At 36.2% G+C, this 16,657-nt stretch overlaps 1 protein-coding gene across 1 annotated transcript; it reads left to right on the top strand.

The window, feature by feature from the left end:
- Nucleotides 1-898: 898 nt before the first annotated feature.
- On the top strand, nucleotides 899-2,518 carry LOC120432466 (uncharacterized). Its single transcript, XM_039597696.2, has 2 exons — nucleotides 899-2,303; nucleotides 2,402-2,518. The coding sequence occupies exon 1, from the start codon at nucleotides 982-984 to the stop codon at nucleotides 2,170-2,172; it is 1,191 nt and encodes a 396-aa protein (XP_039453630.1). The 5' UTR covers nucleotides 899-981; the 3' UTR covers nucleotides 2,173-2,303; nucleotides 2,402-2,518.
- Nucleotides 2,519-16,657: the final 14,139 nt, after the last annotated feature.

Raw genomic sequence — 16,657 nt, 5'->3', positions numbered from 1 at the left:
TTTGCCTCGTCTCCTGCTTTCTTGGAACTGTCACGCGAGAATGCTGCACCATTGTTGCCACATTTCATTCGTTGCAGACCCCTGCCGCAGTACCAAGCATGCAACATTTTCGTAACGCGCGACATTTTTCGTTTTTCTGGATTGACACCTCACCAGAATAGAGCCCTTAGGACAAAGTTCTTTGTCAAAATCGAACAAAAATAACAAATCCTGATAAGAGATTTCTAAGAAAATTGCACCACTAATCAATCATCCTAATCATCCAGTATTCAGTGTTCAAAAAACCACCGAACCGCGCAGTACTCTCAACCAGTATGGAGCTCGAACTCGCCAGCAAGATCCGCGGCGGCGGCAACATGCAGCGGGCAATCCAGGACTTCCGTGACGTCCCGCGCGGTCAACGCCGTCGCATCATGGCGGGGGTCATCGTTAGACTATGCAGCGAGCAACTCGCCTACTTGGAGGACTTTGTAACGTTTTTGCGGCGGTACTTCGAGCGGTTCCGCTGCGTGGACGAGCTGCTGATGGGCGTCGAGGAGCTGCTCAAGTTCTTGAACTCGCTGGCGCTGGACGCTCCGACGAAGCACGGTTACGTGGTGCTGATCTACGGGTTGGCCGAGGAGTTTTCCGACGTTGTAGGGTTGAAGGAGCTGCTGGATACGACGATTGACACGTTTGGGGAGGTGATTTGTTCGATTGGGGAGGGAACCGTGCAGGTGGCAACGGCGATCTGCGAGGGGGTTAGCATGCTGGACAAGATGCTCAAGTAGAAGGTTGGAATCAATAAAAGGTGATCGTTGATAAGAAATTTTATGCATTTTCATTAACTACCAGTTCGACTAATCTATTTCTATGTGTGTCAGCCAAATAATCGGTCAATGTTATCAGTTCGCTAAAGCTAAACACAAGCCAAACTGATAAAGTTGAGCACATTCTCGGAATTTTATCGTTTTTCAGCGGGTTAGTCACGAAGTAACAACCATGGCGGACGGAATCACGTCCAACGTTCTGCTGAATGTGGAGCAAGCGGTTCTGGACTTTAGCAATGTTCCTGTTGATCAACAAAGAGTAGTTCTGGAGAAGGTGGTGACCAAGTTGTGCAGTGAAGAGCTGAGCCATGTGATGGAGATTGTGATTTTTCTGAGGAAGTACCTCAAATCGAAGCAGGCCGATGGTGTCCAGGTGCTGGTCAAAGGAGTAGAAGAACTGCTGCGCTACCTGAACCAACTCGAGCAGTGCAGTTCCAAGTCTGGCTGTCTGCTTTTGGTGTACGGCCTACTAGATGACACCTTGACAGATGTTCCCGAAGTGACAAACCTGAAACTTTCGCTCGAATACACCGTCAAAGAGCTGGCTCAACTGATTGTCAAGCCCATCGATGACGAGCTGATAACGGTCGCGGCACTCTTCGACCAGGGCTTCTCGTACGGAGTGCTGAATCAGCTGTTTGACGAAACCGCGTCGTACGTCATCGATCGCAGCCAGCTGCGCAATGTTTGCAGCTTTGTCGAGCACCTACCCTGTATCGACCAGCAAATCAAGGCCTGCTTGGTGCTGCATCGACGAATGCTCATGGATTCGAAGCGATTTAGAACCGGCGCAACCGTTTTAGCGTTCCGCGTCCGGAAGATCAAACGGTACACGGACTTTCCGCGTGCCAAGTACGCCGAAGAGCTGCGTCGGCTGAAGCTTAAGCTTCCGGAAGGCGTCTACGCCATCGTCTGGAACTACGCAACCATTTCAACGGGACAGTTTATGAACCCGGAAGCTCGTTTCAACCAAATTGGAATCCTCAAATCCAAACGGATTGCTTGGATCGGTACCGCTACCAAAGCAACCCGCCATGAATTCATCACCGCCGACGGCGGAATCAGCTTCGCCATCCGGAACACCGACAGCGGACTCTTTTTGACGGAAGATGACGACGGCTTCTGCTACATGGAGAAAACCGAAGACACCTGGACCGTGGACGTGGTTCGACGTGAGGATGACTACTTTTACAAGATCACCAATCAACGAACCAACAATTCCCTAATGCCATCCCAAGAAGTTCGGCTAGATTTGGAGAACAACGAGGCCGGGTACAATCTGGTGGACTTCACCGAACGAGCCCTCGTCGCCGTCCAGAAGTTTGAGCTGAACAAGGCTAGTGCCAGATGTGTTATTCAGTAAAATCACAATAAAACCCATGTAAAGTACCGTGTAAAACCCTTCCCCCAAAAACGCGCGATCATCTTGAAAGCCGTCGTCGAATGCCCAAAAATGGTCATCTGTCACCGACCGGGCAGGGAGCGCAAGGACAAGTAAGTGGACATAACCTCGAAAATGTGTGTTTTATAATGCAATGCACACGGGGAGAGGCGAAAAATTTCTCACCTGACAAACATTTCTGCCTCATTAGGGCCAAACATGGACGCGCTCGGCAACTGAGGGTTTCCGGAGCGTCTCGGCGCAATAGACAGCTTGACGACTTGTGGGTAAAAAAATGGCTCACAGGGATGGTTGGGAAGAACCCTGGCGTGATGAGCTGCTGGAAAGGATGAAGGGAGTTAACCCTCGCGAAATTTTGGCTTATTTTTGGGAAACATAATATAGATATGCAAATTTGCAATTTTCGGAAAAGCTGAAAAATGGCTTATAATTCGATTATTTTGTTGATAGTTTAAATAATTACTTTTTGGAAATTCATTAAAAAAAATCAGCTTTAATAAGTTTTTGATAATTATAATACATATCCAGAGCAACATTTGAAAGGGGCGGTACGACATTGCTCTTACGGCCTTTCATTACACGCGTTTAAATGGGACGAAAGGCCGTAAGAGCAATGTCGTACCGCCCCTTTCAAATGTTGCTCCAGATATCATTGTTAATTTTGTTTATTTTAATTACGCTAAACCTACCTGGATGACAATGATTGCCAATGTCTTTAATAGGATAAAAATTCTAAATACAAATTATGAAGAGCACATTGAAGTTATTTTTAAACATTCTCTAAAAAGTATTTAAAAAAGTATTCTCAAATTACAAAAAGTACTATCTAAGTATCATGTTTAATATGAAAATAGAATTTTATCGATAATCTGTTGTCAGACTATGAGGCACACATTTTCACTAAGCTTATAAAATTAAAAAAAATAGTTGAAAGTTTTATTTTAACCGGTTTCGCCTTGGGTTTCGCAAATTAAATTTGATCGGATTTTTTTATTTTAGAATAAATGATCATATTGTATTTTAATGTTGAGATTTACATAAATACATATATATCATTGTTAACTTCAAACCTCATTTTTTAATTATAATTGTATGTTAAAATTATCAATGAACCCGGTTCAAAAAGCAGCCATTAATAAGCACATAGTTAAAAAAAAAATTACCCTAGGATTTAATTAAAAATATGTAAGAAAGATTTTGTTGCTTTCTGACTTATAAAATTTGGCTGAAATTCATTTTTTATTTAAATAATAAATAAATAATACATTAATGACTTATTTTCTTCGAAAAAATCCTGATTTAAAAAAATCTAAATTTATTTAGTTGTTATCAATTCTAAAATCATTCGTGAATCAGTAAAAAAACAGTTTTTAACTTATTATCAATTGTGTTAAGCTTAACAAAAACTAAAATAAACATTACATTTTATGTAAAACTGTCCAACATGTATTTATTTCATTTTAGAAAAAATATTTTCGCACTTTTAAATAATAATAATATTTTTTAATGAACCAGAGTTAGAGGAAAGGAGGGTATCCTCTAACTTTTCCTCATCTATAAGCTATTTCGAAGGTTATTTTGTAACTTTTTTCCTTCAGTAGATTTACTCGATTCTTTAAGCAACCCCAAACTCTCTTCCCAACTTTGAATTAATCAGCAGTTGAAAGGTAGTCCACATCTCAACTATGTTACTATGTGATTTACTGAAAGTGTTGCATTTTAAGTCAATTAATCGAATTGTAAATTTCAAATGCAGATGGTTTTCAAATTAATCAAAATAAAAATAAGGCATAAGATTTGAGATCATCAAATATTAAACATTTATCAATTATCAAGAATAACATGCCTTTGAAGTATTTTTTTTACAATTTTTATTCAATATTTAAATCAAAGAAATGCACAACGTATGTTCTAGATTACTTTTTTAAAACAACCAATACACCATGGGTTTCCTATGTATATACGACCTTTTGAAAAAGTAATCTAGAGTTATTAAAGCCCTTCTTTAAATTTGTTTAAAAAAAGTTTAATCAGAAATGCTTGCTCAAATTTTTAATTTTGATTTTATGTTTTGAAATAAATATTCTGATGCTTGCTTTATCCAAATTCGACCCCATACTGAAAAAAAAAATTGATTGCAAAATAGTTTATTTTTTAAAATATTGAGACTTGTTTAAGAATAGCAATTATGAGCAATTATAAAGCCACCTTCAACATTTTAGTAAAGTTTTAAAATTTAATCACCAGTATTTGGTGACTCCACCAGTGGTGGAGTAGGCCAAATACTACCAAAAACAAACATAAACTAAACAAGATAAATGCGAATTAAAATACTAAAAATGAAACAAGAAAAACATTAAACAAGAGAAGTAAAGTTTTTCGTAGAACAAAAGTTGCTCAAAATGACCTCCTGAACACGGGAAAAATAAAAATGTTCGAAAAAAAAATTTGGGCAGTAGAGGGTTAACCCTATATATTAATATATAACTTGCTTGCTAATATTATATATAACTTGCTTGAAAATTTTAAATTTTCTGCAATTTTTTCATATTTTACATACCTATTTTAAGTAATTTTCAATTTTTTATATTTTACATGTTTTTAACTTTTATTTTTTGATTTTTTAAGTTTTTAAGCAGTAGTCATATTTGGAATTATTTTGTAATAATTTTCGCATCCACATTTCTAGATTTTTATTAAAAAAAGGTCCTATAAATATATGAAACACAATAGCTTATAGGACCTTTTTAAAAAAAACTCTAGATTTGGAAAATCACGCTGAAAATTCCAAACATATGAGCTATTTTTTATAGTTTATTTTTTCACTTTATATTTGTTCACAACTATCTGTCTGAACATTCCGAGTTATAAACTTACCATGTTTTCTTTTTACTGTTTACTGACTTTTTACTTTTTACTATTTGAGATTTCATAAGGCTGATAAAATTATTTTTAAAGTTTTTGATCTTTAAAATTTCTTGGCAAAAGTACCAAAAAAACTATCAAATATTGGCAAAATATCAATTAATTTTTTTTCTACACTTCAAGAGTTAAATAAAAGGTTCTGTGAGCATATGAAACACAATAGCTTATAGAACCTTTTAATAAAAAAAAATCTAGACCACCGATTTCGATTTGTGATCCCAAAATTCAAAATTTGTCTTAATTTGATTTTAAAAAAATTGAATGCTTAAATAAGCGTTACACAATGTATTCTGAATGATTTGCAATAGATTTTACAAATATTTTCAATGCAAATTTATATTTAGTCAATTAGTAACTTTTTTCTTGCTCAATTTTTGAGAAAATTTTGAGGGTGTGAGGATAAAACCTTAAAATAAAAATTTAAATAACCTATTTTTGTACTGACATTTTCTGTAAAATGCAAAAACTTTTTGGAAAGATTTTTTTTACCTAAATACAAACACGAAGCTTTTGCAATTAATTTGGTTAGAAATGCATCAATCACTGTCGGTATTTAATGTACGATAGAAAATCGCAATCTTTAATAGTAGTTTATGCAACAAGTTGCAAAAAGAGGATTTTTTCAGCACGAGTCGTACATTTATCCAACGAGGTTCACCGAGTTGGATAAATACGAAGAGTGCTGAAAAAATCAAGTTTTGCAACGAGTTCCATACAACATTTTTTGCAATTCCGAAAAACACCCATTGAGTGACATTTTAAGTCAAATTTTCATGTATTTTGTCAATAAATCGTTTGAATAAAAAAAATGTTGAAAAGTGTTACTTTTCGAAACAAGTGCTGAAAAGTTCAACTTTTCAGCACCCATTTCAGTGCTGAAAAGTAGAACTTTTCAGCATTTATTTTGAAAAGTGTTGCTATTCGATTCTGTTATTTTTGGTACAGAAAAGTAGGCTATTTCGTCGTTCAAGAATGACAGGAAAAGTAAGTAGTTTCACGACGGAATTGCAAAAACATTTTTTTTAATTTTTATTTTAGATTCAAATTAGTTTAATTCAACCAAGGGTTAAAACCAAACACCCCATCAACATCCCCACAGTCCGGGTCGTGATATGGAAAACCGAAAATGGTTTTCGCGCGAGCATAAAATGAGGAAAAATCCAGGAACAAAACAAAAGTAAAAAAAAGCAGTCCTCCACAATTCACGCAAATCCAGCCTCACACCAAAAGCGTGAGCTGGTTTATGTTACATGAGAAAGGTGAGCGAAGGGGGGGATGCATAAATAAAAGATTCTGCTGAATTCGATTACAATTTTTGCATAAACCATGATTGCGCATTCTGGCCCATTGTCTTGCGCGAGGTTCTTGGTGCAAATAATACACCACCATTTTGCAGGGCAAACCCAAAAGGCACTTATTGTTGGGAAACGGGGAGGAAAATTTACAAGTTGGCAATAATCAACGAATCGTTTGCTTATCCACCTTTTTTTCTTTCTCGTTTCTGTTCGCCAATAAGTCCCAGCTTGAAACATAAGCAAAATTGCATGCAAAAGGTGACGACGATCGACCAAGACGAAGGGTGTTGATGTTTTTGCTGCATTTAATTCATTCGTTATTTGTTTGTTTTGGCCTTTTTTTCCACTTGTACTTGGATCGTGTGGCGTATGAACTATAGCAGGGGAGAAGGAAGGAAGAGGGAAAGGAGGGACACATGAAATAATAAAGAAAGAAACGAAGAAAAACAGAGAACAAAATAAAAACACGATCGCGAGTGCATGATCATCGGCCGGGTTTGAGTTGAATCAGAACAATCGAAGTTAATCATACCGAATGCATTGCTGGTAGAGGAAAAGTCAGGAGGGAGGAGGTTGAAAGTGGTTTCGTTAGCACTTCTTTGGGGTGAAGGGAAATACTGTCGTCACCAGCTGTGAAAAATGTACATTTTCGGGATCGTGTTGAGGGAAAAATTAACATGATGATGTTTCATAATCAGCAAAGATGGAACAGATAGCTGAAGTTTATGTGTTTATCGCTTCTTTTTTTGCCTGGAAATTATAATTTTAAGCTGACTCGCTCAACCTAACCCAACTACATTTCCGATCATTAATTCGATAAATTGATCAAAACTATCAAGCACCCATTATTTTTTAAATGTCAAATAAGTGTTTAATTGAGTTCCCAGATTATGCCCAGATTGTTTAAATTTTAATCTTTGTTAACAAAATTAAACTCGTTATAACCCTCAACTTTACCATTTTAATGTGATTATTTCCTTTTCTTATTCTTTTTAACAATACGAGACACAATATAGTTTGAAGATTTTAGCACCCCATGTCAAACCAATTATCCGATTAATTCAAACCAACTCGATTATCCGAAGCCTCGATTATCCGAAGGTTTGTATGGGGACCATCCATAAACCACGTGGACACTTCAGGGGGGGGGGGGGGGTATGGCTATTGTCCACGATCCATACAAAAAAGATTTTTTTTGTATGGACAATTGTCCACGAAGGGGGGGGGGGGGGTAAAAGATTCCCAAAAAAGTGTCCACGTGGTTTATGGATGGTCCCATGGGACTTCGGATAATCGAATCACGAACAAAAACATTTTTTCGTATTTTTTTTATTTTAAACATCAAATTCGAGTTATGCGACCCTTTTTTAGTCACATTTAAATCATGGTTGATTGCCTATAAATTTTAAAAATGCATTTCTTTTAATATAACGTTACCGCCATTTTGGGAGCCATCGTGAATTCTAAAATACTTTAGAGTAGTTTAGGGGTCATACTAAAGCTCAACAATCGAAATAAGACAACGTGATTCGCGTATCCGAAGTAAAATTTGCCAAGTCCTTCGGATAGTCGAGTCTGGACTGTATAATAATGAGGGTTTTATATAAGATACAGTAAAACAGGGTGACTTTGATAGGTTTGAGATTTTTCCGCAAAATGAAGAGTACAAATTCAATACGTACGGATACGGAATGCAATGCACAGCAAAAAATAATGTAAATTTGGAAGCTGTAATTTTGGAAGACGGGAACCGTGGTTTACACCCAACCGACGATCGCATGATTGTGATGCATGGCGGCATGAAAGTATATCAGAATCTGCAAGAATGCTGTCCTCATGCATAGGGACGTGGCGTTACATCGTGCTGCCACCTGGTTTTTTTAAGCGCAAGAGTGTAAAAGTGCTGAGTCATCGTCTAAAAATAGACGGCGTCCTATCTCGCCCAGCAAAATGAAGTCGATAAAGTAGTCGGTTTCGATGAGCAAAAGTGGAAAATGTGGTCTAAAAATAGCGACGCCATCCCCCTATTTTTTGCGATATAGGGGTATGACATTTTTGCCCGTTACCGACAATTATCGACATTACCGACGGCTTTTTGGTTGTATTTCACAAAAAAACCCTTATCAGAACGGGGATTGAACCACCAACTTCTTGGTTATTGATCCGATACGCTACCACCGCGCCATGGACGCTTGATGAAAACTGAGTGAAAGAGCACCAACATATTCATCTCTTTGGAGTGTTGCTCGGGGACGGGCCAGCTTTATATGTGTTGGTGAGAACTGCAGATCGCTGAAATGTTTACACGCGGGCAAAAATGATCTACGGCCTTGCTGCAAAAAATGTTATAAAATGTGACATTTTCTGCAGCAAATCCACTGTTGCAGATTTTGAGATATATTTTTCCTTTGGGTGTAGGGGTAAGCGTGATTGCCTCTCACCCAGTCGGCCTGGGTTCGATCCCAGACGGTCCCGGTGGCATTTTTCGAGACGAGATTTGTCTGATCACGCCTTCCGTCGGAAGGGAAGTAAATGTTGGCCCCGGACTAACCTAGAGGTTAGGTCGTTAGCTCAGTCCAGGTGTAGGAGTCGTCTCCCTGGGTCCTGCCTCGGTGGAGTCGCTGGTAGGCATTGGACTAACAATCCAAAGGTCGTCAGTTCGAATCCCGGGGTGGATGGAAGCTAAGGTGTAAAAAGAGGTTTGCAATTGCCTCAACAATCAAGCCTTCGAACACCTAGTTTCGAGTAGGAATCTCGCAATCGAGAACGCCAAGGCAATGCTGTAGAGCAGCGTTTCTCAACCTTTTCTTGGCTAGGTACCCCTTTTCTTTTTGCTTAAGCTGCTGGTACCCCTTAGTTTTTAAACATGAATTTTTTTCGCTTATAGAGTTTTTTTAAATTCCAAATATCGTTTTTTTTTTTTGTATGAGAAACATAAATTTTGGAGAAAAAAATCTGTTTAAATGTTCTGTAACTCTAACTCGGGAGACATTGATAGAATTTAAACTAAATCTGGAATTTTCTTGGACCAATTTTTTTTTGCTTCCTGGGTGTTTTTGAAACCGCATTGGGTTATTAAAAAACACTTAAAATAAAAAAAATATGTTATTAAATATTTAAAAAAAATCGAAAAATATTGTTAATAGATTAAAGTTTGTGTCTAGAATTGTTTTAAAACAAGTACTGGGTAGGCCAAACAATGCCCATGTAGGGGAAAGTGGGGCAAGCTAAGGAAATGCTCGTTAAAATCCATTAAAAACGTTAAAAATATCTGTCGAATTTTTTGATAGTCATCTTGTCCCAGATCTTGACTAAGACTTTGATAGAACAAGTTTCTAAAAAATCCAGTTTTTCACGATAAAAAATAGATTATAAAATTATTGATTTTCAGTACGTTTTACTCAACTAGTGGGGCAAGACGAACATCCCGTTGGGGCAAGAGGAACAAACCATATAATAGCATGTTATCTTGCTTACAATTCAGATTAGATTGTATTTGATACGTTTCTTTAATTTTTAGCTGTAATAATAATATTTTACTGATAATTTGATCGTTTTTCGAAAAAAAAATAATTTTTTGTAGATAAATGGATTTTTTTTATAATATTGCTATATTTTGCATGAACATTTTTTTAAACATTTTTTTATCTAATTTAATCTAATCGAACACAAGCGCAGCCAGTCCGAAGAAAGCATCCGTGAAGAACTTATGGTTAGATTACGCCTTGAGTTCTTTCTTGTCATTATTAATGATTGCAGTACTTTCGAGAACCCCCCGAAATGTATAGGGACGTGGCGTTACATCGTGCTGCCACCTGGTTTTTTTAAGCGCAAGAGTGTAAAAGTGCTGAGTCATCGTCTAAAAATAGACGGCGTCCTATCTCGCCCAGCAAAATGAAGTCGATAAAGTAGTCGGTTTCGATGAGCAAAAGTGGAAAATGTGGTCTAAAAATAGCGACGCCATCCCCCTATTACACTCACTAAAGCGGCCCGGCCTACTGCGTTGCATTAACCGCAAGAGACAGATTCTATGAACGGAACCCACATTTCATGGAATCATCAGGGGAAGAAGAAGAAGTGGGGACATACCGTACCAACCACTTCGAGTTATTTATAGAATATGGTGTGTGGTGGGTCTCGTGGCGCAGGGGTAGCGGCTTCGGCTGCCGATCCCGATGATGCTATGAGACGCGGGTTCGATTCCCGCCTTATCCACTGAGCTTCTATCGGATGGTGAAGTAAAACGTCGGTCCCGGTTTCTCCTGTCTCGTCAGAGGCGTTGGAGCAGAAATCCCACGTTAGAGGAAGGCCATGCCCCGGGGGGCGTAGTGCCAATAGTTTCGTTTTCGGTGTGTGGTGTGTGTAGGGGAATCGTTGGGAGAGGGATTGTTGTATTATTTAGTAAATGACCTTGTGACATTATTTCACCACTACGGATTAATTCACTCAAGGGGTGTTAACCCCTCGGTGGCCGAGTGGCTAGAGCATCTGATTACCAATCCAAAGGTGTGAGTTCGAATCCCACCTGATTCCATGCGTTTTTCGTTCATATTCAAAGTTCAATTATAGTCAAATAATTTCAAGGAGACCGGTCGGGAATCGAACCCGGAACCTTCCGCTTATGAGGCGGGAGCCGTAGCCATTAAGCCACGGGCCGGTCCGACAGGTCGAAAAAATAATGTTAAATAATGAAACTTTAGAATCTTTTACCAACCTATTGAATTTTTCTAAGAGATGGTAGTTTCTTTCTTTCTTTTCCAGATATGAGACAAAAATTTAAAGAAAAAAAGGACAATAATCTAAAAAAAAGGTACACTTTATTTAAATTAATAAAATTTCTTATCGAATGCAAGCGATTTTTCTCATTTAAATATTTGCTATGTGTTTTGTCGATTTTTTTAAATTTGGCCAGCAATTCGAAAAAAAAAATTTTCTGGGAAAACCATATCATAAACTTTGCCAAAGATTTGTGATCAGAACATGCCATCTCAATGTACAGATTTTCGAAAATATTTAAAGCACTTGTGTATGGACAGCCCCCATTTTGTATGTATGTATCAATCAATAGAGCTTTATGACGTTTCGCGTACGCACATTAGCGCACCATTCGGTTTTGCTGGCTGACAAAATTTAACCTCACTTTATTTTCGTGTACGTACACGCAATACATACGCACGTAGAATGCTCTATAATGCAAAATAGTTGTTTTTCAAATTTAATGATAATCGATTAGCGCCGGGTCCGGTGGCGCAGTGGTTAGCGTGGTAGCCTCTCACCCCAGTATGGCCTGGGTTCAATCCCAGAAAGACCCGGTGGCATTTTTCGAGACGAAATTTGCCTTCTATCGGATGGGGAAGTAAAACGTCGGTCCATTAGCGTAAAAGAGGTTTTGAGTGACTCACCACACAAAACCTTCGGACGCCTAGAAATGAGCAGAAACTTGCAACAGAGACCACAATAGACCCGGGGGTCGTTAAAGTGGTTTGCTTTGCTTTTTTTTCGATTAGCAAAAACGAAGTAAATTGAATAATCTACAAAAAAAATGCTGCGTTATTTTTTTGTTTCTAATCTGTTGGTTTTTGCTTCTCTCAAATATTTTGTCCGGGATATCATTCAAATGTCCGCCATTACGGGGTTTGTCTTCCGGTACCCCTTGAGACCGCTCGTGGTACCCCCAGGGGTACATGTACCCCAGGTTGAGAACCGCTGCTGTAGAGCGAATAATTTAATTTAATTTTTTTTTTAATTTTGGAAGGTTGAATATTACCTCTTTTATGATGTAATTTTACCTCAATTTAGACTGAAAAAGTGGCATTACACCAGAAAAGTGGTAAAATTACACATTTCCAGAGGTAAAATTACACCTTTTTTCTGACATAAAAGATGTACTCCTTCCCAGATGTAATATTACCATGATTTTTTTTTCTGTGTATATGTATTTTATTAAAAAGCTTATAAACTTGGTTAACTTAATATAAACATTGTTTTTTTTTTCTTAAAAATCTATATGCTAACCTTAGCGATGGTACAATTGACGCAAAAATATAATCTGATTTTAACAAGAGGCACCCCGAAATTCAAATTAAGAACTTTCAATGCAACTATTTTTAAAGCACGTTTTGAAAATAATAATCTTGAGAAAAACATTAACAGTTGGAAAATATTCCAAAAACAAATTGAAATCCTATCAATGTCACCCCGGTTTACGGTATCAACTGGTTTATTTTTTTACATAATTGTTTGTAATCTAAGAGCAACTTTGACGAGAAATAGGAAGCGATTTGACCTCATTGAAAAATTTCACAAACTCAAAAAATTGGAACACAAAACAGCTACTTTTATTTGATATTATTTTTAACAATTAGGGCCGTTGATGATGTTTTCAAAGCGATTGTGTTTCATGATATCGGGATTTAATAAAAAAGAATCAAAATTTAACAATAAAACATAAAAAAAAATTATTGATCTTTTTTTTAAAAAAAAGAACAATCAAAACTGCCCATACAACATTTTTCCGCATTAAAAGGCCATTACAATTTTCACATAAGTTTTGGAAAAAAGGTTAAATTATAAGCACAATTTAAACAAAAATAAGCAGAAAGTATTTTAAAAGACGCTCAAGTCATGATTGCAGTTGAGGTGAAGTCGTTGATCATTTTCGAAGAAAATTGATCTTCACTATAAAATATTCTGTATTAAATTAAATTCAACGAATTTCAGCACCAAAAGGAATCAGCATGTGCCGGGTGTTGAGTTCTTGAAGCCATTGAAAGAATTTTTGATCTAAATCAAATGTGTTTAAAAACTTGTATAATTTTGTGGTAGAATGATTGACGTCCTAGTCGGCAATCATTGATTAATGACGATTTCCATAACTTTACAAGGAATGGGATAATCGAAGCCTTTAATGGCAGAACATTGAAAAACATAATATATCAGGTATTGATGGGAAATGATTTTAAGGCGAAAATTACAGGTTACTTTTGAAAATATTGACATTGTGCATGAAAAGGTTTAACCAGCTCGCAAGGAATTTTATTATTTTTTTTTTGTTTAATCATCGATTCAATAATAGGTCACTTATTTAAATTTGGTTAAAAATATTAATAATTGCTACTTGGTCTCAAGAAGTGAAGAATTTTTACAAGCTTCATAAATCCACTAGACAAAACATTCTTTTTAAGACACTTAACCGCCGTATATTTTTCAATCTTTGAATCTTATCAATCTTGAATATATGTTTTCAAATAAACATTTTTTATTTTACTAATTTGTTGCAGTTTGCCAATGCACAAATATTTGTAATCATGCTTAAAACATTTTACGACTCTTTTTATTATATCTTCTAAAATATGGATTAGGGGAACAGCATCTTATTCCAGCGTGCCTCTAATGTTGGCAGGTCAGAACTTTGACATTCAATTAAAGCTAATTAAAAGCGTTTTCAACTGAAATCGAATGATAAACAGCTCAATAAGAAGTGAGCAAGCAAGTTTCTATAAAAAGTTTTGCAAAATTAGTTGTTTGAATAGTGAAATTCAGCAAATTGGATGGAGTTAGGAGCGAGAGCTTAACCTGCCAAACATACGAGAATTTCCCCTAAATTTGTTATCAACAATCAAAAATAACCAAACTTTTTTTTCAAGCCACAAGTACATCTTCCTGAATTTAATACATGTTTTCTATTGTAAATGTCGCTTGAATAACTAAAATCCTTATTGCCAAATGTTTATCTCATCACATTAATTTCGGCCCAAACAATTTTGATGAACAATGGAAGCATTTTTTTTTTTAATTTCAATCCAAATATGTAGAAAGAAATAATTGGTTGCAAAATTTTCTGTCCATTTCGAGCAGCTGAATTTGTTTGATAATAAAAACATTAAAATAGCAATAAATACTCCAATTTCTACTGGCAATCAAATTTTTATCAAATAAAAAACAAAGAATTTATTTTTTTAACAAAACAGAACCAGACGTCAAAATTAATAAAAAGTAATTCAGTTGACTTTTGGACATCAATAAAAAAAATGCTAAAAATATAAATAAATGCTACCTAAATTTTAAAAAATCTATGAAAAAACCGACATTATATTCTTTACATATTTTGGCTTTTCTCTTATGCATACAGCATAATTTGTTTTTATTGGAAACAAGCCTAACCCGACAAACCTCGTTCTGCCTTTTTTTTTTTGTTTGTTGACGTTTTTTTCTTTTTTGCTTATTCAGCCTCCTGAGATCAAAATTTGATTTTACGTAGCTTTTTCCATACAATTTGCCGATGCTCCGGAATCGGTTCCAGAGTGGCCAAAGTGTCAATTAGTTAGCGTATAAACCGACGATCCGACGCTCCGTATTGAATTAATTCGCGTTCGAACAAAACCGTCGATTTTTTTTACATATATAGAGAAGATACGCAAAACTGCTTCAAATTTGAAACCAATTTTTAAGACTCCACTGATTAAACACAGACGTTTAACTGTATACTTTTTTTCTTCCATGTGTTTTCCAATTAGGCTTGACTTTTTGATAACCTATGTAATGAAAATGGTATCAAATATAATTAATAATATTAAAATGATGTTTCAATAATTTAATACATTTCTAGAATCACCAAAACAAATCAAAAAAATTTAAATAAATAATTGTTTAACAATTATTTTAACCTCTCTTACAAACGGTGCACAAAATACACTAGCGTGACTGCCGAAAGGTTAAGCAATAAAAGCAAAACCATTACCAAAAAAACTAAAAACGCCGAAATGTAGGCAATCCCAGCACTGCGGCAGTGCGAAACAATGTTACGCGCCACCGGGATCGAGTCTTGACTAAATTGATGGTACGTTATGGTAAGCCTGCGTTAACCAGTACTTACCTTCTGTAACGCCTGTATTCGCCGTAATGTAGGCAACATGTGTCTATAGGTTAGGATAAATCGAAACGTTTCATACCGTTTCTTTTGAAATAAAAATTTACGTTTTTAGCTTCTCTATTACGGACGTCTGAAATCGACTAAAATTCTAGTATTGCCAAATCGTTCCGTTAAAAGATAACAAGCTATAATGCTTACCAAATGTAGCCCAATTCGGATTAAAAAAAAAATCGTGCTCACCCGAATGATTTGTGTTCGTTGTACACATCGTCCCATGTTGTGCTTTACGTGTGTAAAACTCTACATGTGCGTTGTGTGTCATCGCGTGTTTCTCCTTTTCCTCGATCCAAAACCACCATCCTTCAGGTTTCACTCAAACATTTTTCCAGTAGATTCTCGTTCTAGTATCTTCTCCTCCACAACAGGTGAAACTCTCTTCTTTTTCCAGGTGCACTTTCTCCCAACAAAGGCGAACGAGATGGCGGAATCGGCCAACTATAAGTAGGAGTCTACAGATGAGTACATTCTTCCCCACAAGTAGAAAATACAGGACCATTTTTCCGCCGACTGTAACTTCATTTTACCAAGTTCGAAATGTAAACAAGTTTCTCTAATAAATCCGGCTGCGACAACGATTTATTTCGACTGAACTTTGCGCAAACATGTGTGAATTATTCGTGACCTTCGATTCGCAAGTCCGTGTTGGAGAATCGAGGTTGGGGGAAAATTTCGGATTTTTTTAAGGATGCAGTTGAACAAGTTTCGATTTTTCATAGTTATTTTGAAGTATATTTTAAATTTCTTACCTTATATTGTGTACAAAAAATAATAATTTAATTTAATTAAAAACCTATTTTCAGTATTTTTATTTTTTTTTTTCTCCAGTTTAGTTCGATAGTAATAATACTTTTTGAAGGTTTTTTTTCTTTCATTTTACTCCTCGCAATATTGATTTATGTTCAGCTTTATGTTGGTTTTTCCTGGTAGGATAGTAGTTCTTTTGTTGTTGTTTTTTTCGTAGTAAGTTTTCCTCCTTCCATGCCTCTCTGAATTAAGTTAAACCTGGTATCTTTCTCACTTGACTGTTTTATTTTTTTATACTTATTTTTCTCCTCCTACTTTCACTGCTTCTCGGTTACTGTCTCCGTCATCTTTATTGATTTTTCTTCTTCTTTACTCTCCAAAGTACACGTAAATTACAACTTCGATAGTGTTTTTTTCTTAATTTTGTCTGTGTTGAGTTTAACTACAATATTTTCAAGCGCAATCAGAAGTTTTGCTTTTCCTGCTGGGTATTTCCTAAACATTATCCACACTCGACTGTTTTACACCTTGCCTAGTTTTTTTAGTTTAC

The sequence above is a fragment of the Culex pipiens genome, chromosome 2, assembly GCF_016801865.2.
Source record: "Culex pipiens pallens isolate TS chromosome 2, TS_CPP_V2, whole genome shotgun sequence".
In the NCBI taxonomy this organism is placed as follows: domain Eukaryota; kingdom Metazoa; phylum Arthropoda; class Insecta; order Diptera; family Culicidae; genus Culex; species Culex pipiens.
This window is presented reverse-complemented; position numbering and strand designations above follow the sequence as displayed.

What these genes read in the sequence shown, in the direction of transcription:
- LOC120432466 (XM_039597696.2), top strand. Translation starts at nt 982, where the DNA reads ATGGCGGACGGAATCACGTCCAACGTTCTGCTGAATGTGGAGCAAGCG.